Source organism: Pelodiscus sinensis, chromosome 4, assembly GCF_049634645.1.
Source record: "Pelodiscus sinensis isolate JC-2024 chromosome 4, ASM4963464v1, whole genome shotgun sequence".
NCBI lineage: Eukaryota > Metazoa > Chordata > Testudines > Trionychidae > Pelodiscus > Pelodiscus sinensis.
Window position 1 is genome coordinate 65925703 of NC_134714.1, and position 27373 is coordinate 65953075.

Below are 27373 nucleotides of genomic sequence, written 5' to 3' on the forward strand. Positions count from 1 at the left end.
CCACTTCCCTGAAACCTATGCCCCACCTCTTTCCCAAGCGTGCCCCATCCCCACTTTTCCCCTTCTTTCCTGAAGCCTCCTGCATGCCATGAAACAGCTCTTTGTGGCAGGCAGGAGATGTTGGGAGGAAGAAGGAGGAGTCGATCAGAAGGACCACCAGTGGGCAAGAGGTGCTGGGGAGAGGTGGCAGAGAAGGGAGCTTGGCTGGAGGTGGGTGCTGAGCACCCACTATCTTTTCTCTGTGGGTGCTCCAGCCCCAGAGCACCCATGGGGCTAGTGCCTGCAAAGAAATCATCATATTCTCCACTTGTTCAGTTCTGCTTGCAGCTCTGCAAATACTGCAGGAACAAGTGCCCTGTGTGTGCAATGTTCGAGACAATAGTGCAGACTGCCAAGCTGTGTTGGCTCTATGCTTCTGTCAGAGATGGCAGCCAGCAAGAGTATGGTGTGGAGTTGTGGTATTTAAAAAACCATTGAATACAGATTATGGGATATAGACAGCTGCAAATGGGGAAGTTCACCCCATGCTCCCAATTACCCTGTGCAACTCTTGCATTGCCAAAACGTCCCCAAAGAAGTGTGCTTGATGGTGGTGAGTTGCACAGATACTAACCCATGGTGCACCATACTCTATATCAACACAAGTCCAACACAAGAATCCAAGTATGTTTGTGCACAAGCAATATACTAACTACAGTAGTAATGTGCCAATGTAACTAGAGTCAGCAGAAGTTTGCAGCATAGATATGGCCTGAGTTACAGAAGTTCTGAGTCCGTCTGCAATAGGCTGGCTGAGAGGAAGGCTTGTTCCGAGAAAGATTTAGCTGTTATTCTCAGAACATGGACCTAAACTGTGCTGGTATTTAATGTCTATTAAAGCATGGGCAGTTGGTGAGGGTAGGGCTGGGAGAGGAAAGGCCCCCCCCCCCCCACGCCTCCTCCCCTCTGCTGGAGCCCTATCACTCACAGAAGCCAAGTCACCTCCTTGCACCCCCCACAATGGGAAGGGGAGCAAGCGGGTATGTGGGCTCAGCCTTCCCAAAGAGAACATGCGGGGGAGGAGGGCAGGCAGCTCCATTCTCCATGGCCAGAAGCACGGGGAGGGTGGGCACTGGTGCAGCAACACCCTGTCCTTAGAACACCTGTGGTAGATATTCTGGTGGCAGAGTGTGGGTTGGGACCCAGCTGGTGGTTTGGGAAGGCAAAGCCTTCTGTTGCCTAGGCTACTGGCCACCCACGTATTAAAGCAACAATCTTTTGGAACTGAATATATAAGTAAAAGGATTTTATTAATGTTGTCTGTGGTCACTCATTTCCTTCCTAAAAGGGAAAATCATCCATTTCTTGAATGTAAAATTCCTGGCTGTCTAGAGATTGTGAGAAATAAAATGGGGAACAAGATGCCACATTTTTGGCACCCCCTTGACTGACATGCCCCTGTGAGAAGGGTGGGAAGAATTCTACCCCATGTACCTCATCATCCTGCAGGTCATCCTCTAGCTGGAGAACCTTTTTCAGAGCAGCAGCAACCACCTTTTTCCTTTTCTGCAGAAAATCCTGTTCTTCCACACACAGATCAAACCCTAAACGCACATCTAGGTCTTCCCAGCTAGAATACAGGCACAACTATTATACATTACAACTTATAATCTCAAAATGTACCATACAAATTCAATTATATACACTTCATAAACAGAAAATCCATTACTACAACTATGGACAAATTAATCTATTATATATTTGAGAGACTTTGTCTTTCTGTCTCTTCAAAAACTCCTCCTAAATGGTAAGAGCTAGGACCACCAAATTTGGTAAGCCACTTCCTCTTATCATAACTTAAAGCAAGATCAGGGTTTGGTTGTGCCAGGAAAATGGGATCTACCTGGAAGGAGATTGTTTCTCAGAAAACCAAACCGAAAAGAGACAGAACCCCCCAAGCAGGTGAAAGGAGCTGTCTGAGGGTGTGAACCTCCCTTCTGGGACTCCTCCAGCGCCAAGCTCCCCACTCCCAGGATGACCTTTAGGGAGGGTTGGGGTCTGAAACTCTACTCCTCACCCCCAATTGGTACAGGAACATTGCTGACAGTTTCTCTTCATCGTGGAGCAAGGGAAAAGTGCACAGTTTGCCTCATTCCTCACTCAGGCTGGGGAGCGCACGGGGCAGATGAACCTGGGCCTGCCCCAGCCAGGAGACATCCACCGCTCCCCCAGCTGTACCCACTAAAGCTGCAGCAGTGATGGAGGGGTGCTTCTCACCTGGCCCCAAGCTGCTCTGGTGATAGAGGGCTGAGGTAGTTCTGTCTCCCCATGACAGCCTGCATTCTGAACTCCCCCTTACAGCTCCACCTCAGAGCAATGATTTAGATGAAGCAGGTACACTTTCATTTTATTTTCCAAAAAAGCAACATTGAGTAAATATTCCAGTGAACTCTGAGACAAGAGAGACAGACATGTGCAGAGTCCTGTAAAATTTTATTCTGTTTCCAAAACAAAAGTGTCTGTCTGCTCTGAGTGACATTAGGATACTTTTTTATTATCCAAAATGTCTAAAGATAGTTGCTGCAAGTAACAATTGGAAACTTGTACCTCCAAGGGCAAAGTTAAAGATAGAGGGTCATATTTTCAAGAGGGCTTCTATATTGCATCTTCAAAATATTTAGAAACACCAATTTGCACCTGCAAGAGGGGTAACTCCATGGGCTTGCATGGGTCTGTGAATTTGGGTGAACTCTTATGTATAATGATCACAAGTTTTGGAAGCTGCTTTGAAAATATTGAAAAAAGGACAATAAGAGAAATATTTAAGTAACGGCCATCATTTGTCCATATTGTTTGTGTGTGTGCACTGCATACTGAGCCCCTCATCACAAATCCATCCCAGAGCAATGAGGGTATGTCTACACTACCCCGCTAGTTCGAACTAGCGGGGTAATGTATGCATACCGAACTTGCTAATGAAGCCCGGGATTTGAATTTCCCGGGCTTCATTAGCATAAAGCCGGCGCCGCCATTTTTAAAAGCCGGCTAGTGCGAACCCCGTGCCGCGCGGCTACACGCGGCACGGGCTAGATAGTTCGAACTACGTAGCCATTCTGAACTATCTGTACTCCTCGTTCCAGGAGTACAGATAGTTCGGAATGGCTACGTAGTTCGAACTATCTAGCCCGTGCCGCGTGTAGCCGCGCGGCACGGGGTTCGCACTAGCCGGCTTTTAAAAATGGCGGCGCCGGCTTTATGCTAATGAAGCCCGGGAAATTCAAATCCCGGGCTTCATTAGCAAGTTCGGTATGCATACATTACCCCGCTAGTTCGAACTAGCGGGGTAGTGTAGACATACCCTGATTTAATTGAAGCAGATACACTTTCATTGTATTTATATATATGAAATGTATACAAACACACATACACATAATGACAAATATAAAATGCAATATTTATGCAAGAGGATAAATCACAGCTGCTGTGAACACCAATATTTGAATTTTCTGAATTTTTTTTGTAGTTTAAATCTTAGCTACAATCAGAATTAACAGATTTATAATGTGTTACATTTCTTTGGTTTAAAAGTAACACAGGCAAGTATATATTTGTATTTACCTCTCTGACTAATCATTTAAATATGCACAAGTACATTTATTTCAATTTGTGGGTATCCTGTACCGACCAGATGCTCTGGTCTTGTATTTGTTTTCTGTGCACATGTTGATAGTGCTGTCCTACTTTCCCTGCGCATCAAAGATTAGGTAGAAACTGAAATTTTCCAAGTCTCTTTGGATACCTGTTTCCCATTTATTAGAGTGAGGATCAAGAACTGGACAAGAACAATTTCCAGAGATGTATAAATCGCTAAAATTATGATGTCAGAATGAAAGAGTCTTTTTAAGAATAACTGTAATACATTGAGGTCTAACAGACAATGACATCGATTTAAATATTAGAGCTTCAAGGGTAGGTGGCTTCAAGGGTAGGTAGGATTTTACATCCTGAGAATCTACACTGCAAATAACTGGGCAATGATGTGTTTTTTCCAAATGTTGCGTGTAGAGGACCAGACCCAGCTATTGGACCCAAGTGTGTTGACTAGCACCACTACTCTACTATGTACAGTTTTAATTGGATTTACATTTCATAAGTAATTTGACAGATTTATAAGTTATTTGATAACTCTTTTATCATCACACTGCTGTCTTAGGTCATGGCTATGTAAGGGATTTCACTGTACATAGTGGCATAAGGGTGTTCACTGGATTGCAGTGCTCAGAGGACAATGGATTGGCAGTAAGGATGAGGTCTCGTCTTCTAGCCCTTGATGCCAAGTAAAAGGCACAGAGTGGCAAGGCGCTCTAAGACCTCAGGTTTTAGCTGGTGGAGGATACATTAAGCATCCATAAGGCTTTCTTCCAAGGAACTCCTCACAAGCCCTGGCAACACAGAATCTCACCTTATATGTACGGATTTCAAAAATAGCTATTGATAACACTTCTCATGCCATATTTATTCTACAGGTCTCATTAAATGTTGACAGCACTGGGTGTATTTATTACATAGTCTTCATCTGAGATCAACACATGGCAAAAAGTTATGCTATAAGCACATCTTTCCCCAGGGGAAAAAAAAGAGTAGAAGTTTGCCACCATCCATCAGAATCCAAAGACCCGAGAAAGAAATACTTATGGTAGATTAATCTTACTTATAGTAGAGGTATCATACCAGTGTTTTGTCTTAAAGTGTAGGTCAAATTTTCTGTGCTGAAAATGAGAAATGTAAATATAATAAATGCTGAGGTATTTTTGCAGCCTTCCTTCCTCCCCTTGCTGACAATGCCATTCATGATCAAACTCTCACAAATCCCTGAACCATAGTAATTTGGGTAACATAAATATGGCCTCAAGAACATTTGTAGAAAGCGGTTCCTTGTTTTATCAGACAAATGCACCAATTTGCCAAGTTAAGACCTTATCTGTATCATCTATCACCTGCCTCATCACATTGTTGTATGATGGAGCAGGAAAAGCTCTGTTGCAAATTAGGGAATACACAAATGAATGGGAGATGGGCAGCAATGCAGCCTCAGGTGCCAGTGGAAAGGCCATTATTAAGCTCTGGACAGGCTGCCAGGAGTACCAGAAGCAAAAATGTGAAGCATCATGTTGGTGCTAGAGTACGGCCCAACTGAGGATTTGGCCTACCTGTTAGGGTTTAGGACAGAATGGTACCCACTGGGTTTTCAAATAACTTAGAATTGCTCTAGGACCTCTTGCTTGTTGAGTGTATGTAATACAAATAGTTAGTAATACAATAGTTTGTTTCTCTGGGAGGAACCAGAAAAAACAAACAACTTACCTCATCTATTACTTCTTGATCAAAGGGAAGTAAATTCAGTGGGACAGTCAGGGGGCCAGTTCTGTTTATTTCTGCTGTACATGACATACAAGCACACTGAAAAGAAACAAGGGTTTTTATTAAAAGAAGTACACTTTTGTTGCCCTCTCCCAAATAAAGGTAGATTTATGTTATCTGTAAGTCTCAGTAGGCAACAGTGTTAGTCTGTAACTTAAAATACAATCAGTACTCCCGGAGCACCTCATAGACTAACAAAAATATATACATAGTATCATGAGTGAAAGCTTATGATACTATACATATATTTGTTACTCTATAAGGGCTGGCCCGTAATAGGGGATAAATTCAAATTAAGGCTACGTCTAGACTACATGCCTCTGTCGCCAGAGGCATGTAGATTAGGCTTCCAGGCATAGGAAAATGAAGCGGCGATTTAAATAATCGCCGCTTCATTTAAATTTACATGGCTGCCGCGCTGAGCCAATCAGCTGTTTGTCGGCTCAGCACGGTAGTCTGGACGCGCGGGTGTCGACATCAAAGGCATTTGTCGACCACCCAGGTAAACCTCATTCCAGGAGGCATACCTGGGTGGTCGACAAATGCCTTTGATGTCGACACCCGCGCGTCCAGACTATCGCGCTGAGCCGACAAACAGCTGATCACCTGCTTGTCGGCTCAGCATGGCAGCCATGTAAATTTAAATGAAGCGGTGATTATTTAAATCTCCGCTTCATTTTCCTATGCCTGGTAGCCTAATCTACATGCCTCTGGCGACAGAGGCATGTAGTCTAGACGTAGCCTAATATATGCAACTTCAGCTATGTCAATTGCATAGCTTTGCACTGCAGGAAGTCAAAAGGAGCACACATTCCCTTCGGCTTCCCTTTCTCCTCATAGAAGCAGGACTACCGGCATCAACAGGAGCACCCTCTCAGTTCCAATTAACGTGTTTTCATTAGATACACTAAGTTGAACCCCAGAAGATTGACTGTGGTGGCTTCGATGTTATCTGTAGTGTAGACATGGCCTAAAGTGCTACCGGCGTACTCATTGTTGTCTATATTATTCTAATCAATGTTCAATTATAACGTACAAAGCTGGGAAGTGTCTTCATCTTCGGGACTGTAATATCCAGTTGTGGCTGGCTATACTTGGCGTAGTGGAACAGGACGGGATCTGTAAGATGACAGCTGGAGTCACAGCACAATGAAAGGCTATGGGTTCCTTCAAAGGATCCTTTCACTGTAAATGTCAGTTCATGCTCTAAGGAATGGAGAAAAAAAAAAGAAACCAAAACCTTTACCAAAGCCTATAAAATATACCCTCCTTTCTCTCCAGCCCCTCCCCCCCCCAAAAAAAAACCCTATCGAGATGGATTGGCACCAAAACCATTGTCCTTACAATGGACTGAACATGAAACCTAGATCTTAACACTCCTTAGCTTTGGGATGCCGTGAATTTACTCCCACAGCAAATGTACATGACTGTATCATAGCCCAAATGATGTAGGATGCATCTGCTCAGAAGGATTTGACCCCATGTGACTGAGCCCTGCTTGGGTGTCTACTGTTTGCCTCAACAAGAACACTTGTCAGTCCTTTGCCCTGGCCACTTTTCCCTTTTTGGTCCCATTTATGAAGCTCTCGCAACAGTTTCTCCTACGTAGATTCACTCTATTGACAATTGCCCCACTCCAGGAGCGTCAGTTCCAAATTCCCAGTCACCAGTACTGGCAGCTTCTGATGATGCGGAGAGGGGGGCCTGAGCCCGCCCACACTCACGGGCCCCAGCCCAGGGCCCTAAAGACAGGCACTCTTTCTGGTCCTGTCCGGCTGACGGGCTCCTTGGCGAAACGCGTCAGCCCACAGGCTTTAAACGGTTGCCCTGCCCTGGGCTGCTTCCTCTCCCCACTCTCACAGTCTCCCACCAAGAAACTTTGGTGGCAATGCTTCTGCCAAGTTGAAGTTCCCTTTGCTTCCCCGCAGCCACCGTCCTACCTTCCTCTCTCCTTTCCCTTCTCACTCCTCTCTCCCCAGGACCTCTCCCATCTGCTTTTTAAATCCCCCACTCCCCTGCTTCACCTGATGTCACATCTGGTGTGACCAGGTCACCACGTATTCCGTACTCCTCACCCCGCCCCTCCTTTTCTGCATGCCACGGCTCGCTTTCACCGTTGTCCTAGCAGAGTGAGGCTATTTTGCGGCGTGCCCACACTGTGTCACGTTGTGTGCCTCCATCCTCCTCCCCCCCTTTTCACACGATGCGGCTTGCATTTGCTGCTGCCCTCGCGGTGCGAGGCTGTTGCATGGTGCACGAGCACCGTGTGCAGGGCCAGTACCAGACTCCTCACCCTGCAAACAGGGCATCTGCCGAGGGGTTTGGAGTGCGGGGCAGCGATGCCCCGTCACACCCCACAATAGCCAAATAACTTGGTTTAGAAGAACAAACAGACCACATGAATCTCTCTTTGTCTGTTTTAGTCACTTCATAGATACTAGGCCAAATTGATGCCAGTGGTACAACCCCTTTGTGATACTCAATCAGCACAAAGAGGTGTAAAGAAGTTAATTAGTCCAGTCAGTAAGAAAATCAAACCGGGAAACTGGAGATTATTTTTGCATATGCCACTGGTGTACAGTAGGGGTCTTGTGTCCAATTCCCAGCCAGTGTATAAGTTGATGAGAGTCATAATTGCTGACATAAATTAGAGCAGCCCTGAGATTCATCTAACACGAGGAACCAAACCAGCCTCTTGAAGTTATATGTGTACAAAGGCATCGTAAAGCTACTTTACCATCATTACCTCAGCCCCTCACATGCACCAAGGCAAGAAGTAATGATGGACACAGATTTTATGTTGTAATTGTTCAAAGTAAATAAAAATAAAGGAATTTATATTAAGGAAAGTGATATTATGCCTATGTTATTCATCACAAAAATCAGGAAGTTTAGTTGTTTCTTTCCCACATGAAAGTTAACGCTGCTATTCCTGCACACACTATGGGTGTGTCAGAACTACAGAGTTTTTTCAAAAAAAGTGGCCTTTTTTTTTTAATGTCACCTGCTTCTAGACTGCTGCCGTGTTCTTTTGAAATTAAATTGAAAGAATGCGGCAGTTTTTTCGACTGTGGAAAACCTCATTTTACAAGGAATAACGCCTTTTTTCGAAAGTGCTCTTTCAAAAAAAGATGTTATTGAACAGAAACAGACTGCCTGGGTGCTCTCTTTCAGAAAAGAGGCTCTCTTTTTCAAAAATACTGGTTGCTGTCTAGATGCTCTTTCGAAAAAGCCTCTTTCAAAAGAGGCTTGTAGTCTAGACGTACCCTTGATGTACAAGAAAACTTCTCATTACATAGTGATGCTCACATAAAAATGGGCCTGTGACATATTATGTAATTTGCCAAATCATGTATATATCTTACAAAATTTAGGATAAGCAAATGGAGCATTTATTTTATGTATATTTGGTGTGATTATGCAATGAAAGCCTTGTTGCAGAGCACATGGGAAGGGGCTAGAGTTGAAGTTACTAGTGAAATCATAAATCTGAATTCCAAGAACCTGATTCCCAATTGTCGTGCACCTTGCATAATCATTACATCAGTGCAAAGTGTGTGCAAATGCTACCATTCAGATTTTGTTGCATTTTATATAGATTTTGCACTGGTGTAAATGACTGTACACTATGCAGGGCTAGGAGAGGTGTCAGGCTTAATGTTGCTTTAAGGCAGTGGGATTTTAACAATTATAGATGCTGTCAGTGTAATTCATAACATGAATAATGCATTTTTTAGTTGCTGTTATAAAGACTATAACTGCTAGTTAATGAACCAATGACCTCACTTGTAGAATGCATTTTCTTCTTCTTCTTCCACCTTCTCCTATCCACCTGAACTTCCAAGCAGGACATTTCACGAGACTGTAACAAACATGACCAATAAGATAATTACTAACAGAAAATATCACAGAGGGAGACTTACCTCTTCAGCCCATTATTTTCCTGTCAAAGTAGTAAAGATTGGGGGCACTGTGCTTGATCAGTGGGTCTAAGTGCTTTGCATTCTTTTCCAATTATTTCTCTGGCAGACTAAATAGTAACATTAACAGGCTCTTAAGAGAGTCCTATCTAATCCTCAGGTGAAAGATCTAATTCGGAGATGATACTAAACTGCTCAAGGTAGTTAAGACCAAAGCAGACCGTGAAGAGCTTCAAAAAGATCTCATCAAACTAAGTGATTGGGCAACAAAATGGCAAATGAAATTTCATGTTGATAAATGTAAAGTAATGCATATTTGAAAAAATAATCCCAACTATACATACAACATGATAGGGACTAATTTAGCTACAACTACTGTAGAGAGAGATCTTGGAATTATTGTGGATAGTTCTCTGAACAAATCCATTCAATGTGCAGTGGCAGTCAAAAAAGCAAACAGAATGCTAGGAATCATTAAAAAGGGGATAGAGAATAAAATAATTTCTTATTGCCTCCATATAAAACCATGGTTCACCAGCATCTTGAATACTGCGTACAGTCATCATTGCCTCATCTCAAAAAAGATTTATTGGCATTGGAAGAGGTTCAGAAAAGGGCAACAAAAAAGATTAGGGGTTTCGAATGGGTCCCGTATGAAGAGAGATTAAAAAGACTTAGACTTTTCATCTTAGAAAAGAGGAGACTAACGGGGGGGGGGGGAGGTCTATAAAATCATGACAAGCAAGCACAAAGAGAACACCATTTACCACTATTACTCCATTAGTGATGATGTTTTCAGGCAGATCCAGACTAGAAAACAAAACGAGAAGTACACATTTCACAACAGTATCATCTAAATACTACTTGAAACATTTTTTGGCTTCATCATCTTATTTTTTTTGAAGTCATAAAAAAGTGTGCTTCTTTTGACTGGAGGCCACACAGCTTACTCAGAAGCAGAGATGCTTCAATTTCAGTCAAACAGTTGGGAGGGGATTATGACAATATAATATTAATGACTATTGGTCACATCACCCCAAATGCCATGAACTAGCATGAGGTATCCCTGTCATTGGCATGCCTTTAATTAGTTCCAAGAAGCCAGCTCTGAGCACTGACAGGCAACTAACTAATACATTGTCATTAGGAAAAATTACAGACACACAAACTCTTAATAGAAAATGATATGGATATATTTGTGCTCTTCTCACCATTCTCTCTCTTTTCTTCTCTATTTTTCTATTAAAGATTTGTTAAAATGTATTCTGTTTTGGAAAAGAAATGAATCTGGGGATGAGGTGTGGCTATTAAAGAGACAGCAGGTGTATGAAACATTTTCACTAGTGATTGATTACTCTTGGAATTGCTTGCTGCATCCATTAATTTCTGATTTCATAATATTTGAGGTTTACTCACCTATTCTCTAGTGTGAACTCAGCCTCCAGCTCCTCTCTTCTCTTGAAATTAGAGAGAGAAATGAATGAATCATGCAAAAATCTTACCCAATAAGTGCAGCCCCATTAAGTGTACAAACTCTTCCCTTCCTGCCTCCTTTGCCCTAGTATTCAAGGACTTTGTGAAAAATGTAACCTTCAATTTTATGCTGCAAGTACTGTTGGTTAACTTCACTTTTTGGTCTCTAAACAATATTCTGCTTGACAATGTCTCTTCCCACCTTTTTGGGGGAGAAGCTCATTGCTTTGACCTTTCTGGCATTAAAAAGACGTTGATATTATTGAATGAAATAAGGGCATTCTCAGTTCTCCTAAGCAGTTGCTTGGACATTATATCTCTTTCTTTCCTGTCAACTGATCCTTTACTTCAGGCAGAGGCTAAAAATGTATCACTTAGAAAAATATTGTGAAACACACTTTTTAAACATAATCATGGAAATAAGGGATGATTAAATTTGGAAATTGTTTCTAACTGCCTCTTTGCCAAATATGGGATTTGGTGTCTATATTTAAATATTGAACTCACTCGGTATAATTATCAGATTCTATGGTGGCGGAGAGGTTCTTTACTACAACTGTCCAATACCTGCTTCAAGAGTCAAAATCACTATTAGTGCCACCACAGATGCCAGATCATTGGTAACAAGCTATGACATAGAATAATACTTTACTCCTTGTATAGCTCCTTCCATCAGAAGTTCTCCAAGTACTTAAGCTAAATTAGCTATTTAATCTTCATAATATGTCTATTCTTTTTGGAGAGCCATCGTCATGAACCCAATTTACATTGAAGAAACAGGTACAGAGAGATTGACATGCTGAAGGTCACGTAGCTAAACTACAGCAGAGCTTGGAACACAGTCTGGATTCTTTTTTCTCCACATCCCCTGTTTTAAAGACCAGACCAACTTTTGTTCTTCAGAACATCTCACTGGATATAACGAGATTTTCATCCTCAGAAATTCAACATTGATGATACTGTCAGCAATATCATCAAACCCTCTGACAGAGTATGTTGCTGCTCTGGGCAAGCCATTCAGTACAATATCAATGCAGTTTTCAAGAGACTTTTTTCTTTGGTAGGCTGAAAGAAGTTAATATGGAAAGATGCATGGAGAGAGACTAACACTCATGGAGATAAAAAAATAAATATAATACAAACAAACTTAGGAGGAAAATCCAGAAAAATGTATGCTTTCTGCCTAGCTCTGCTTGTGATTTCAGCTCTCACCTGTGGATTCAATTGGAACTTCATAAAAATTGTTTCTCCAAGTGGGACTTTAGCTACATCAAAGAGAACAGTGAGATGGCCCTCATCTTGGACAACATCTTCGTCAAACACTACCAGTTCTAGGACATTCTGGGAATAAAAATTAAGAATATATTTGTTAGAGAAACAAAATATTCTGTGTGCACATAGTACAGGGAGATAATGATGGAGAGGGGTGGGAGGAAATTAGCACAAAGACGGAGAGAGCGAGTGAGCGAGAGAGAGCACTGATGAGTAAGTGAATAATCACTCATCTTTACAGGAAATATATTCTTATACGATCAATGAAAGTTGTATCATATTAAGGAATTAAAGGAATTCTGTTTCAACTGTTTCCATTTGCCAATAACTTTCTGAAAAGTTCTCTATCTGGATGAAGAGATAATTGAATTTTAGATGTAGATAATCTCATTTTAACAACAGCTGTTGTAGTTCATCTACTATTGAGAGAATAAATGTTTCCATACAAAAGGAAGCAATTATGGTTCCTAGCAATTTTTTCAAGGATACGTTTTTTTTAGTTCTCTGATGGTTTCACTGATCCATATTCTGACAAATTCATAGCATAACAAGCTTTGTTCAATGAGACTCTCTTCTGATTGTGTAATGATTATATTTTATATTTCATGAGTTGAACTGATTGTAATTCTGCATTGTGTATCTCTCTGTTGCCAGAGTATCTACCCAGATATCTAATATTTAAAGGAGAATGTTTGTAAGTTTGTGTGCTAATAACTTGGACATTGTAAGAGCTACCGCAACCAAACTTTGCATGGGATAACCTTTCCTCCAGAAGAAGGTTTTAAGATACTGTGGGAGGGAAGAGAGGAGAGACAGATGCCTCTCCCCAGGGCTTCACAGAGCTTGGTAGTGCGGGGAGAAGCGGCTTTCTTGGGAGAAGTGGCGGGGACAGTCATTACTAAGGCTGGTGGACAAGGAGGCAGGGAGCAGGCTTGGGTGACGGCGGCAGGCGTGCGGCTCCCTTCCCCCTCTCTTCCCTCAGGCTTCTCACCTCAGTTATATCAACTGTCAACTTATAACTTATATTTCAACAATGTATACTGACTCTATTTTTTGGTAACTCACTTTTGGACTACTGCTTTTCTAAATTTTGTTCCTCCACTTTCCTGAGCAACGCCGGGTAACTCCAACTAGTTGAATATATGTCAGTGCAATTTACCATGTCCTGTTCTTGTGGTTGTCCGGAGAAAAGCAAGTTGTGTGTATAAATGCCAGGAGCAATAAAAGAATCAAGAGCTCTTCCTTTCATTTTTATGAGAACTGCATCAGTACACGCTTGAAGAATGAGTTTCCCCATGTGATCTTCAGGGCTCTATTGCACACTATGTAACATTTCTCCAGTACAGAGACCTCTTGCTGTTATTAGAACACTGAACTGAAATACAGGAAAACTGCATTCTATTCTAACAGCTCTGCTACAGGCCTGTTATGTGACCTGGGGCAAGTCACCCCACCTCCGTGTGTCTCAAGTTATGTCAGCATTGCAAGTAGATTGGGTAGACAGACTCACACTAGTTGATAATATAGAAATAATAAATAAGGCTATGTCTACACAGCAGCGTTATTTCAGAATAACTAATATTATTACGAAATAACAAAGAGTGCATCTACACAGCAAGCCCATTATTTTCAATTAATTTCATAATAACGGGCTTCTTAATCCAACTCCTGTAACCCTCATTTTATGAGGAGTAAGGGAGATAGAAGGAAGAGTATTCTTCCTTTGACTTCCTGCTGTGCAGATAGCACCAAAAGCCAAATTAAGCTATTTCAACCTAAGGTACGCAATTGACATAGCTCAAGTTGCGTAGCTTAATTTAACTTCTGCCCTGCAGTGTAGACGTGTCCTAAATATCCTTCAGGGGAATTGCATGAGTGAAATCTAACTAAGTCAGAATTTTCTAGCTTTCCAGCTTGTTACTGTAATTTTCAATAAACTCAATTAAATTAGTTCACAACTAAAAAATACATTGTGTTTGCAACTCAACTCTGGACTCTTATTCCAAACACTGGACTCAAACTCGAAACACATATTACCAGAGTTGTTGAAATGATTCTGAGAGGAATTGTTAGGGTACTTCTAACATCTGGTAATTGAAAGGCTGTTATATGCAGGCTACATAAAACCTAGTTCTGGCTTTGCCTAAAAGAGAAGGATCTGGCTAGAGATGAGACACAAGAACCAAGGAGTTGGTGTTTTTCTGCACCTTGACCTGACTCTGGATCCTGAAGTAGAAGGTTTCATTCCACACTGGATCGCTGCAGTTCTTGATAGTTTTGGTCCGGACCTTTTCAGCCGAAGCAGTCGGCAACCACAGGCTCACATACCAGTCAGACTGGCTCACTATTGGAGAAAAATACAGAATAATTGACACCATAGTTATTAACTACTATACATATACACACACACAAACACATGCATACTACAGGGCTGTGTCTAGACTGGCAAGTTTTTCCGCAAAATCACTTGATTTTGCGGAAAAGCTTGCCAGCTGACTACACTGGCCACTTGAATTTCCGGAAAAGCACTGACGATCTCCTGTAAAATCATCAGTGCTTTTCCGGAAATACTATGCTGCTCCCGTTCATGCAAAAGTCTTTTTCCGAAAGACTTTTGCGAGAAAGGGCCAGTGTAGACAGCATAGTATTGTTTTCCGCAAAAAAGCCCCGATTGCAAAAATGGCGATCGGGGCTTTTTTGCGGAAAACCGCATTTAGATTGGCCACGGACGCTTTTCCACAAAAAGTGCTTTTGTGGAAAAGCATCCTGCCAATCTAGACGTGCTTTTCCGAAAATGCTTTTAACGGAAAACTTTTCCGTTAAAAGCATTTTCGGAAATTCATGCCAGTCTAGACGTAGCCCAGATGTATATGCATGTATATATATTGGCATAAGCATTGGTGTAGACAGTGGTGTATCAACAGGAGATCTTCTCCCACCAACATAGCTATCACTCCTCATTGGAAGGGGATTAATTATGGTGACAGGAGAACCTTCTATTGGCACCGAGCAGCTACATCAAGACAGCAATTGAACATTGTTTATGTCTAGTGGCGAATTAGTCTCTGAGCCAATGGGGCCTGTGCCCAAGGATCTCAGCCAATTGGGGGCCCCAGAAAAATGGATGCTTCTGTGCCCCAACCTGCTTCACCTACTTAGAGCTCTTGCCAGGAAGCAGGATCCAAGTGTGGGGCTTGCCCACACTGCTCACACAGTGCTCCTGTCTGGGAATGGGGCATGGGGGCTTGCCTCATTCTGGCCACCCAGTGCTCTTGCCAGGATAATCAGGGGGTGGAGTGAGGTAAGCCTCTAAGCTCAGATCCCATTTCCCCAGGAACTGAGGTGGGGATTGGAAGCTGAAAAGCTGAGGAGAGCCCCTATACTTGCTCTGGCCCAGGGCCCACAAAAACTTTATCCTCCTCTGTTTATGCTCATCGCCTTTGGGTACATCAAGTCCTTTTGGCCTTGTAAAATTCCACCTCAAGTTCCCACTCAGTTGATTTGACAACACCAAACTGGGTAGCTATGGAGTAGCCAGCTTTCAGATGGCTATAGGCTCCTGCTTCTGAATCATCATGGATTCCCTAATGCACGTGTCCTGATACTAGGGACCCAGTCAAGCTGTCCACAAGTTCTGAAGCCATGGCTGGTCATCCCAAGTCCTCATGGTGATGTAAGCCCACCAGTCTGTGCTTGTGACTCTGTTCCAGAAGCTATCATCTACCCACATGGAATCTGTGGGTGTGGTAACAAGCAAGAGCAGTGTAGTCCCCTTACTAAAGGGGCCTCTGTTTTATTCTGAAAAGACCCTGTGTGCTACAATCCAGACTACAATTCCCATGAGCCCTTGGAAAAAAACAGGAAGGAAGGACTGCAGGAAGTAAGCCCCATGGTTGTATCAATTTCTGCAGTCCTCGAATATTGAGAGGGGGAAACTGGTAAGTTATTGGAATGAGCTCTTCTTCCTCTGACTGGGTTCTGCCCTTCATGATGTGGAAAAAGTACTGAGGTTCTCTGTACTATCTTTCATACCGGGCTGAAGACCTTTTGGGTAAGTTAGCTCCATCATGACCTGACTTTTGAAAGGATAAGTGTCACCCAAAACCAGAGGCGCCCAAAATCAATGCCCACTTTTGAAAATATAGGCCTTAATATGTCCATGCTTTAGTGTCCTCATCCAAACTTTGTACCTAACCTCCTTTGTAAAGAAAGCATTGAGAAGTGACTGGATGAAAGGCACAAACTGGCAGGTATTGGAATCGGTGATATAAAATAGTATAGCAGTTAATTTTCATTGTCTGAAGCATCATCATATTAATCAAATGCAATTTAACCTCTTTTATACAAAGTGTCCTATTTCTCAAAATCAAGTAATTCCATGATACAGCCATTGCTTCTGATTACATCCTCATAATGGTATCCATATCCCCTCCCCAAATCTATATGTTGATTCCTATTTTTGTATATGATCTTACTGGACAGGGCTGGCCTTACCATGAGGTGAACTGAGGTGGCCACCTCAGGTGTGCAAGACTGTGGGGGGCCTCCACTAGGACTCAGAGTGCAGAAGATTGTGTCTGCTGCTGGCTCATATGTATTCTCTCTGCTCTAGATGCACAGAGATGGTGGAGTGCCATAAGGGGAGTAGAACAGGAAGAAGGCAGAATTGAGATCTTTCAAAGTTTTGGCTCAAGCGATGGGGAGATGAGGGCGTCATTTGAGCTCCCTGCCTTAGGTGCCAAAATGTTGTGGGCCAGCCCTGTTATTGGTAGTGTTAAAATAAATGAGATTACATGTTTTCTGGACTTCCTTGAAAGAGGGAGACTTTCATGTAGTAATTAGCATAATTAATTACTACTATGTAATACTGGATCTTATTAAAATATCTTCTTGCATATTTTTTTATTTATTTGGCATGAATTCTGACTGGCCCAGATATGCATCTAGTAAGCATCTTGCTAGAACCACAGCCAATGTTGTCAGACTGGGATTTCACAGTGCATTAGGTATGTATGAGTCAGAGCTATCCTTTGGGTAACCTGATTTACGAAAGACAATAATAATTGTTGCATTGATAATAAGTAATCATATTTATTACAGCAGTGCCTAAAGGCCAACCAAAAATGGGTTTCCATTGTGTTAGACACTGTACAAATACCAAGTAATTGACTGTCTCTACACCAAGGTACTTACTCAACAGACATGATAGACATACGGTGGGGAAAAGGTAATAACACACAAGCAGAGTGAACAATATAATGAAGCAAAGGTCATGTTTATTCCACACTTTTTGGAGGAGGTAGAGGGGAGAATTAGAGGTATTTACTTAGGAGGGGATTAGCTAAATGGAAAGATGAAGAAAGGGAAGCTGAGGATGAGGAGAGGCAGGAGAAAAGAGGGTAAGAGGAGTAGGCATGGAGGGAGTGTGAGCACAATGGAGAGAGTGTTGGAGCAGAGGGCCAATCAGTACTGAGCAGAGAAAGGCAGAAAACTTTGTACAGTTTTCTGGAGTTTCTGACCAGCTCCTCATGCCCTTTTCTCCCAAGGCCACATGATAGAAGCCAGGGGAGGTGCCACCTGGATCCTAGTGCTCCCAGAATATGTTGGGGATATGTTTCTCCTCTGCACGATTCTGAATGTGGGGGGCAATATAGGTGTGCCCCTAGCTGGGTTCCATTTTACTCCCTCTGCTTTGACTGCTTCTGCTCCACTGACCACATATAGCTAATATAAGCCTCAAAGATCAAAGCCATATTTTAAACCATCTTCACTGAAAGGTCCCTTGATGGGGATGTAAAGGTCTTTCAGTGGAGAGGGAGCTCCACAGCATTCTCCTTTGGTACTGCAAAGAGGATATTCAACCAAGCCAGACAGCAATTTTGGGGGCATAATTCCCAGACAGAGCTCAGAGTCAATTTGGGGAGCTAATTAAATGTGTTGAGCCCAGAAGATATCCTGAGCCTCACTGAGGTAATGCCAAGCACAGGGTGGCAGCAGAGCTCAGGGTAGCACCTCAGACCCTACCATCTCAGAGAGGCACTGCTGAGTCCAGGGAGGTATCTGGGCCCCTCCAGATGGAAGACATGTCCAAGTAACTCATGCTAGAACTCCTTATTTAGAACATCTGGACATCTCAGATGAGCACAGCTTGGTTTGTGAACACAGATAGAAAGAGTAACATTACTTCCCTCCCCCACCGCTGCAATTTGATGTTGGGGTATTTCACAATTTAACTTCTACTGCATTTCTTTCTAAATTATCTGCTATTGCTATATGCAGATTTTGTACATGACTGAAGAGTTTTTCATTGTAATGCCAATATATTTCACTGAAGGAAGGTTGACTACATAGTAGTCTCAAATTAGTTTAGTGCTCACAGTTGGCCTTTGTGACCAAAAGCATCCTTGTATCCATACCCTACACACTATTGTAATAATACAAAATATGCCCTGTGCAGTAGAAAAAATTACTAACTCATTGGTCAATGATATCACAGTGTCATATATGTAGCATTATTATATATAAAATTATGAATTACCCCCTCTGATGTTAGCACACATTCAAAAGCCAGATAGCCCTGCCTATACACAGATTGTTAAATAGACCAAGAAAGGAATGTGTGTTTAGCTCAATTTATATATAAGTAGAGAGGGGCCTCAAAAGAGTAGTAGGGGAAGATGTCAGGAAACAGAACAATTTTCATTTCAGGAAACATTTATGGGGGGGAAAAGAGTGTGGAGTCTCCTTCACCCGCAGACTCTAGGTAAACCATCTTTAGTTCTTGAAAAACTTTACTTTGAAGGGTAACCCTGAGAAACATCCACTTCAAACATTCACTAGAATGTAAAAAAATGGGCTGAGAACCCCAAGTTCTCTCTTTCACCTAAAAAGATAAAGCCCAATGTTCTCTGGCAGCCAGGGCTACTGAACTTTGGAAGCTCTGGGGCCACAATGATACTCACAGCATATGCTGAGGGCCGCAACTTAAGTGTGGTTGCAGATACATGCAAATATATATGCAAATAGGTTCTTTCACACTGACGGGCTTGAGTACAAAGATTAAGGCAAGACTACACAACACGCAGGCCCCATTTAAGTCAGTTCTGCTGATATTAATAAAATTCAATAGTTACCCAATTTCCACCAATATGTCAGCACTTTTAATGAGGAATGGCAGTCCAGGAATTTAACTACTAAAACATGTATCAACAGAAGACCATTATATTGACTACTTTTTTGTTTTGGCTCCCACCTTCAGACTGCGTGTTGAGCCCCACATAAACCCAAACTGTACCGCGAGCTGCAAACGAACAGGCCATGGGCTGCATGGGGCCCACGGGTCACATGTTGAGTAGCCCTGCTATAAGCTGTGCACTTGTGCGGCCACTGAGGAGAGATTCAGATGCTGCTTAACAGATTAGCAGGACTTTGTTGGCTTATTTTTGTGTTTCTATTGGTGGTGCACACAAAAAAATTATTCCACACATGGATGGAAAAGATTAGAGGGAGCACTGATAAAGGCACAAGCACCTTTGGGACTGGTTTTATTTTTAATATGAAACAAGCCAGTGCCGTGTTTAAATTGAACCATTTGGTAATTGCAGTTAATACTGACTCTTTACAGAGGCATCAAACCTTAATATCGGAACTATCCAGGAGAAGGCTGGGCAGTGAAGAACACACATTTTTGGAAAAATCTGGGACTGGGAATGCATAGAGTTGCCCTGCAAGTAGAAGGTGGAAGTGGCCAAAGTGTGACTGGTGTGTTGCTGGCAGACAGCTAGGCTCAGAGTTACTGGTCAAAGGCTGCAGCTATACACATACATAAGGATGTGGTCTACATGCTGGTAGGATGGTTGTGAGTGACTCTGGTTGGGTTGGGATTGGGAGCTACAGCAGCAAAGCATTACGAGACACCTAGGGTTGCAGGGCAGATGGTGACACATCCCTCACTAGTCTGGCTTACATTCTGGAGTGCAACAGCATCCACTGAGGAAAAACACTGGTTGCTGTTGCTGGCAATATTTGCTCTATGTTAATTTGAAAGCAAAGACAGAGAATATTAATTTACAATGAGGATTCCCAGGTCTACAACAGAAGCTGGACATTTTTGACAAACTGCTCTGGCCAGGAATGGCCCACGGGCCCGGAGTTTGAGCCCCCTGGTCTATCTGTTCTCTCTTCTCTTGTACTTAGATTGTGAGCTCTGAGTTTGTACAGCTCCTGATACAATGGGATTCCTGACCATGACTGTGGATCCTAGTCACAGAGCATGGTGTGACTATCAGTATGGAGTATCAGTATAGAAATGCAGCAGCATTTGCTGATGCGATTGTTACTTCTATTTTATCTGCATGTAAAAACTCTTCTCAGAATAATTAAAATGGATTAATTAATATTTGTATAACACTAAAACATATTTCAGTCCTTGCACAACATAAACTAATTAAGCCTCAGCACCTCTTTGAATTATGTATTGAAATATTATTCTAATTTTTTTCAGATGGAATCTGATGATACCCCAGGAAATGGGCTGCTCAGGGCTACAGAGAGAGTCAGCAGGTTAGCTGGGACAAGACCTCAGATATGTCCTTGAGTACAGTTAATTATTCACACTACTAACTCATTCAGCTTCATTTTTAATTCTTGATGAACAGGTCTCATTAAAACACCTCACTGAAGTAGGTGTTACTTGTGTAATTCTCAAACTAATCTGGATTGCTGTTGTAGTTTCCCATTTGTGGGCCCTTCAGTCATGGGGCAAGGTTCTTTTCCAAGACATATTTGTGTGTCTGCCTCGTGTCATATCTTGTGATTTTTAGAAGCAATCTTTTACTGTAGCTAATATCAAAGCTCCCCTTTTGCCAGGCACTGTATAGACACTTGCAAGAGCTTACATTATAAATAGACATGACAAGAAAGTATTATTACCTACAATTTCCAGGGGGAACTGAAAAACAGAGAGATCAAATTACTTGTTAGGTCTTCTATGTTTTCCCAGGAAGTGGTGTGTATATAAGGGCCAGATACTCTCCGAAGAATCAGGCCTGTGTTAAATAGAACTATTTGAGGCAAAACTTTAAGAGATCTCTTGATTATCATGAGAAAATGATTTAAGTGAGTCCTGGGTCCTAAGCCCTACAACATGGCTTTTAATTCCAAGTGATCTTCTCAGAGATCATTCCTGTCCCACAAGAAAAAGAAGATTGAAGGTAGAAGATTTTGGAAGTGAACTGATGGCTAAGTGATGTACAGGCAGTCCCCGGGTTACGTACAAGATAGGGACTGTAGGTTTGTTCTTAAGTTGAATTTGTATGTAAGTCGGAACTGGTACATATTGTAGGGGAAACTCTAGCCAAACATTTCTCCAGAGCTCAGTTTTATTCCCCCACACCTCACTTCCCTCAGTCCTTTATTCTCAAGCTGAGGTGTCTGCTGAGAAAAGCCGCTCTGCGTCTCCCTGGTCTGCTCGGGGGGGAGGGCGGCGCTAGCTTTGCATCTCCCTGGTCTGCTGGGAGGCAGCAGCTAGTGCGGGGTTGCCTCACCCAGTTTGTAAGTAGGGATCCGATGTAAGTCAGATCCATGTAACCCGGGGACTGCCTGTACAGTGGAGGGATTTCTTTCATATTATTGGAATGTGGAAAACAATTATTGTAACCTATTCAGGAAAGATCCAGTGAGGGAGTAATACTCTGTCAAAAATGCATCACCTGTTCCTAAATGACTCATAACTAAGAAGAAAATTATCATGAATGTTTATGGATCAATGTTCTAACACATAAAACACAAGACCACCCAAACACAGTAGGGGACAGGATGACTGGCTACTCATACACTTATTTATAATGTGTAGGAGAAAAAAGCTGCATGATTGTGGGGGACTTTAATCTGAGTAACATATGCTGGAGATCTCACGCTGCCAGTACTAAAACATCTTTGGAATTTTTAAATATTACATAGATGACAATTTCCTAACTCAAGGAGTGTTGCTTCTAACACAGGGACATTTTATATTAGACCTCATCTTTACAGATAAAGAGGAGCTGATGATAGCAATAAAAATTAACCATAGCTTAGGTATAAGTGATTATGACTTGAACTCCAGATCAGCTGGGAGAAGGAATTTCAGGAGGAAAATGTTAACGATAATTGGTAATTGGTTAAGAATATTTTACTAGATGCCCAAAAAGCCACAATCCCATAGCCCTAGCACAATGGCGTTCCAGCTCCATTTCAGGGCTACTATCATACAAATACATACATAAAGTCTGATTATGAGTGTGACAATCTTCTGAATATGCATTATAGATATCTGTAGTAGTAAGTGTGTCTGGGCTATCATAAACTGCACATTTATTGTATTTGGGTAACAATACACTTATTTCTTCTCATGGAATTGGATCATGAGATAGTCAAAAAGTTTGGAAATAGTTTGGGTGCTTGGTTATGTCTTCATGAAACCTATGACCCATTTCACAACACACATATGGACAAATTAATTGCTGCTTTAGTCATTCTGCTGATTTTATTGAAGTCAGATTCATTCTTGAAATTAAGTAACATCACATAACCCTTATTGCTCAACTATATTCTGAATAATTCTAGAACTATGAGGTACCCCAAAGGAACAGTAAAGGTACTCACAAAAGTCTGTCTGCTGAAGATTTCTCATTCGTATGATTCTTACAGTGAGCAAGTAGCAAAGCGTTGCTTCCTTTGTAGAAAATGATACCTAAAATATGTGTGAATGTTATCATATGGAATGTTTTAATACGCCGTGATTTATAACAAATTGTTAAAAGGAGCCCAACTGCTATTCAGGAAGTCCATTTGAAGCAGTAAGTTGATCATAAAATAAGACTCACCAGAACCCCCCACAATGAAAACACTACCCTTAACTCAGTAATAGGTAGAACTTTGCTCACCCAATCTCCATCCCCCATATAAAGAAAAGATGACTCCCATCAGATTTCAAACTCTTCAGCTGCTCGAGCAAAATGTAGAGCAGAGAAGACAGACACAGGAAAGAAATAACCAGACATGGAATGTTAACCAGGCAACAATACAATTTTCACATATTATTCATCTGGATGGAAGCTGTCCCTTTTATGTAAAACAATCCAGCATAAGACAGTGATTCAATAACATTCTGTTTGGATTTGTAACAGAAACCACTGGTGTTTGGGAATCAAATTCAAGGCCCTTTTAGAGGCTTCTACTTTTTATGCAGTTTTTTTGATGGAAGGAGAATGAATTGAAAAAACTTTGGTTGTTTTCCTTAAAAAAATACAGTTTTAATTATGCAAGATCAAACTGCCACTAGTGGAGGAGACCACACAATTAGTTTCTCTCCTCGGGTATGTCTACACAGCAAAGTTATTTCAAAATAACAGCCGTTATTTTGAAATAACTTTACTAGTGTCTACACTAGTAAATTAGTGTACTTCAAAATTGCAAATGAAGCTGGGATTTGAATTGCCCATGCTTCATTTGCATATTCACATAATGGCGCTCTTTCGAAAAAGCTTTATTTCGAAAGTAAAACTGCAGTCTAAACGCTGTTCTTTCAAAAAGGGAAGGCTTTTTCGAAAGATCCTGTAAAACCTTCCCTTTTTTAAAGAACTGCATCTAGACCACGGTTTTATTTTCAAAATAGTGCTTTTTTGAAAGAGCACCGTTACGTAATTATGCAAATGAAGCACAGGAAATTCAAAGCCCGGCTTCATTTGCAATTTCGAAGTGCCTAATTTACATCCCTCTGTTGAAAGAGGGATGTAATCTAGACACAGCCTCAACCACCAGAAAAGGAGAGTCCCAAAGCCAAAGTCTTTCAAGATACATCTCCATGTCTCACAGCAGTGAGTCTCAGAGCTCAGGTCAACAGACTTGGGCTTGCAAGCTTGCTGTGTGGTGCTAAAACAGCAGTGTAGATGTTGCAGTTTGGGCTAGAGCTTGGGCTGTGATGTACACGGTCAGGGAGTGGGGCTGTGTACATCATCGCCTCTTCCCCTACCTCTCCCGCTGTGGCTCAGCTGAGCCGCCACGGAGGAAGGGGAAGGGGGCGGGGCGGTGACGTACACGGCCAGGGGGCGGTGCCCAGCCATTTACATGGCACCGCCATGGCGCTCAGCTGAGTTCTGCACTACTCAGCCGGGCCGCTGCGGGGGAGCCTAAACGGCCACTTGCTCCGCTTGCTCCTCCATGGCAGCCCGGTTGAGCGGTACAGAACTCAGCTGAGCGCCACGGTCTGAGGCGAAGGGGGGCAGGGCAGTGACATATATGGCCCTGTCCCCTGTCCACATACTTCACAAGGGTAGGGTAAAAAAAAAAACCAGACACCCTTGATCGGGACTGGCCGGGATAGGAGCGGGGCTGGCTGGGAGGAGGGGGTTGGGGGCGGGAAGCAGAGCTGGGGGAGGGGGAGTCAGAGGTAGCATAGCTGGCCAGAGGAAAATGGGGGAGGGGCAGCCGGTGGGAAGCAAAGCTGATCAAGGGTGGGGGTCGGAGGCCACGGGGCTGGCCAGCAGGAAGCAAAGCTGGTCGGGGGTGGGAGTCAGGGGCAGCGAGGCTGGTCGTGGGAAATCAGGAGGAGGAACTGGCTGGTGGAGGGTGGGGAGAGGGAATCGGCCAGCAGGGAGCCGGACTCACCTGGGCGTGTACATCCTCGAAGAAGACAGAGGAGAGAGAGTGAGAGGCAGGAGGGGGAGAAGAGAAAGAGAGAGACGGAGCGAAGAGAGAGACAGAGGCAGGAGAAGGAGGAGGAGAAGAGAAAGAAAGACGGAGAGAGAGGCAGAAGGCGGAGGAGAGATGAGACAGAGAGGGGGAGGCAGTAGGAGGAGGAGGGGGAGGAGAGAGAGAGACAGAGCGAGAGACTGGAGGCTCAGGAGAGAAGACCAATGTGGAGGAGAGACCTGAAAATCCCGCCTTATGACGGGCTAATTGGCTAGTATAACACATAGTCAGCAATAAGCAATCCAGAAATGGATAGAAATATTTGCATTGCTGTTTCTAATATATAATAAACACAAATGTAGATCTAGAACTGATTCCCAAGCAGTCCTGCCAGCACCAAATGCTTTCTTCCCACAGAAGCCTTTTATTGTGACGACTCTCTTTCCAGCAGAGGCTGAGGGAACATTTGTTTTGGACACTGAGGTTTATCACTGAAAAAACAAAGGCCCTTCAACAATTGAATTATGAATGAGACACTAGACCACATTCTCCTTTCATTTTGGTATAAATGAGTAAACTCGATTAAAGTCAATAGAGATGAGCTGGTGTAAAAAGTGATACGAATGAACCAAGAATCAAGCCCACTGTTTATGATAGTAAATAATATACAATGGGGAGTCCCCTAAATGAATCTCTTAACAAAGCTTATGAAATGAATATTTGTTACCTGTTACAAACCAAACACAGAGCAGTAGCACAAAATAATAATGGGTTTCAGACAGTGCTTAATTTATAATGAAAGAGGTGCTGAAGCGCAAGTAATTAATTGCTGGGGTGCAAGCCGTTATTCTATTCATAATTGATGCAGCAAGCCCAGAGGTGCCGGGACTATGAACTGACAAGCCTAGAAGGTGCTACGGCTCAACTCTGGCAAGCTCTACCACAAATTAAGCACGGAATTTAGATGATTAACAAAAGGAAATTTCAACATGGAACCTACTATCGCTAAACATTCAACACTCAGATAACTACTAAATTCAATCCAAATCTCCTGCCTCCACTTGCCCTCAAAAGTACATATACTTAGTTATTTTCCCAAAATGCTACCTATGTTATAGTACCTTATAGTCAGCATTCCTCTGTTCTGCACGTTGCTTCATCCCTTTAGTTTCTACATTTCCCAATGGGTCTGTTTTGCTATTTAAGTCCTGAGAGAAGAGAAAAAAGCAAAAAAGGGAAATTAGTAGCATCTGAAAACATTTTTCCATTTTCATATTATAAATTCATAATTACAGTGCCATATTTTAACTCCAAAATGTGGAGCTGTTGCTTATTCACTCCCAGTGGTGTACCACGCAGCAAGTCAGTCTACACTTCCTTTTTGTTTTTATTGACAAGACTCTGGGTAAAGTGAAAAAAATATGTAAGTGTCAACCATTTCTATAAGATATGGCAGGGATGCTAACTCCTCACAACTGTAAATATCAGAGGAACAGCAACACTGGCTGATGAGGCAGGATTTGATTCTCCATGCACTCGGGAGTGCTATTCTGAATCAGGATCTCAGAAAATCTGATTTGGTTGGTTTTTTTCTTACCTCATGGAAGCCAGCAAGTGATTCCATTGCGGTCTCTGCTGCTTTTAGGTCAGGCACTACCAGTACTACTTGAATACTAAGTTCCACACCTGGCAGTGACTCCTGAAACATATGCACAGACTTGAAAACAGCTGAAGTTGCTGACCAGGTGCTGTGTACATATTGGCAGAGTCCTACCCCTCTATGATGCTCTTAACAGAAAGAATCCCCACCCACATCCCTCAGAACAAGTCTGTTGCAAGAGCAGATTATTTTTTTGCAGCTACAGAGGTGGTTGAACAGAATAAACAGAGGCCAAAGGGTGTGCTTTTGGGCACTGCCCTCATGGATAGCAATGGGAAGCAACACACTACCCCTCTGAGGTTCAAATCCCACTTTTGCTCTCCCCGTGAAATGAGGACGGGGGGGGGGGGGGAATAAGTTGCTACAGCCATAAAGACAAGGCCTGATATGTGTCCTCAGCCCAGGACCTAGCCAGCTTGGCTTCAGGTCCCTACATATCACCTGCAGGGAGCACATTGCAATAACTTTTGCCAAAGCTGGGGGGGGGAGGAAGAGACAGAACTTCTGCATAATACCACAAACATCCCCTTGCCTCCCCACATTATAATCTACCTCCTATGCATCCACCACCAATAAGCCTGAAAATACTTCTCTCTCCTCAAGCATCCCCTCTTCCTCACACCTTCCCAAATTCCAGTTTCTCTTCCCTTTCCCTCCAAAAATAGCCAAGTCTCTCCAAGGCTTCTTCCAATCATATGCCCCCCATCCTAAATTACCCTCTCCACGTTTCCTTGGAAGGTCATGAGTTTGTGTCCCTTCTGGGGTCCTCCCTAAAGCCAGTTCTTCCAAGCCCCTCCCTCTGAGGGTGTTTCAAGGTCCCCCCCTTAGCTGTGACATTCCGCAAGATACCCTATGAGGCTGGATTCCACTTCAACTAGCAAGATCACCCCACAGCCAAAGTCCTTCTCTCATGTCCCCATCTTCAATTCCCAAACTTCTTTAATGACGAGGGAAGTAGGAACATTAGGAATGTGAC

At 42.6% G+C, this 27373-nt stretch overlaps 1 protein-coding gene and 1 long non-coding RNA gene across 4 annotated transcripts in view; one reads left to right on the forward strand and one right to left on the reverse strand.

Moving 5' to 3' along the window:
- LOC102452248 (cytosolic phospholipase A2 epsilon) overlaps positions 1-26505 on the reverse strand; it is a 43212-nt gene extending 16707 nt beyond the window's left edge. For 2 of the 3 annotated variants that reach the window (XM_014577146.3, XM_006130365.4), the window contains exons 1-12: positions 26335-26504; positions 25859-25945; positions 22710-22797; positions 14273-14409; positions 12006-12134; positions 10737-10777; positions 10088-10130; positions 9187-9262; positions 6437-6606; positions 5344-5439; positions 4711-4748; positions 1474-1609 (exon numbers count right to left, since the gene is read on the reverse strand). In XM_014577146.3, the coding sequence (XP_014432632.2) occupies positions 1474-1609; positions 4711-4748; positions 5344-5439; positions 6437-6606; positions 9187-9262; positions 10088-10130; positions 10737-10777; positions 12006-12134; positions 14273-14409; positions 22710-22797; positions 25859-25945; positions 26335-26445 (1152 nt within the window). In that variant the 5' untranslated portion in view covers positions 26446-26504. Of the gene's footprint in view, positions 1-1473; positions 1610-4710; positions 4749-5343; positions 5440-6436; positions 6607-9186; positions 9263-10087; positions 10131-10736; positions 10778-12005; positions 12135-14272; positions 14410-22709; positions 22798-25858; positions 25946-26334 lie in introns of all 3 variants that reach the window. The other variant, XM_075927201.1, reaches the window with a different exon arrangement.
- Positions 15881-21083, forward strand: LOC142829133 (uncharacterized). Its single transcript, XR_012903451.1, has 3 exons — positions 15881-16116; positions 17001-17071; positions 20569-21083. It is a non-coding gene; the product is annotated as an uncharacterized LOC142829133 (long non-coding RNA).
- Positions 26506-27373: the final 868 nt, after the last annotated feature.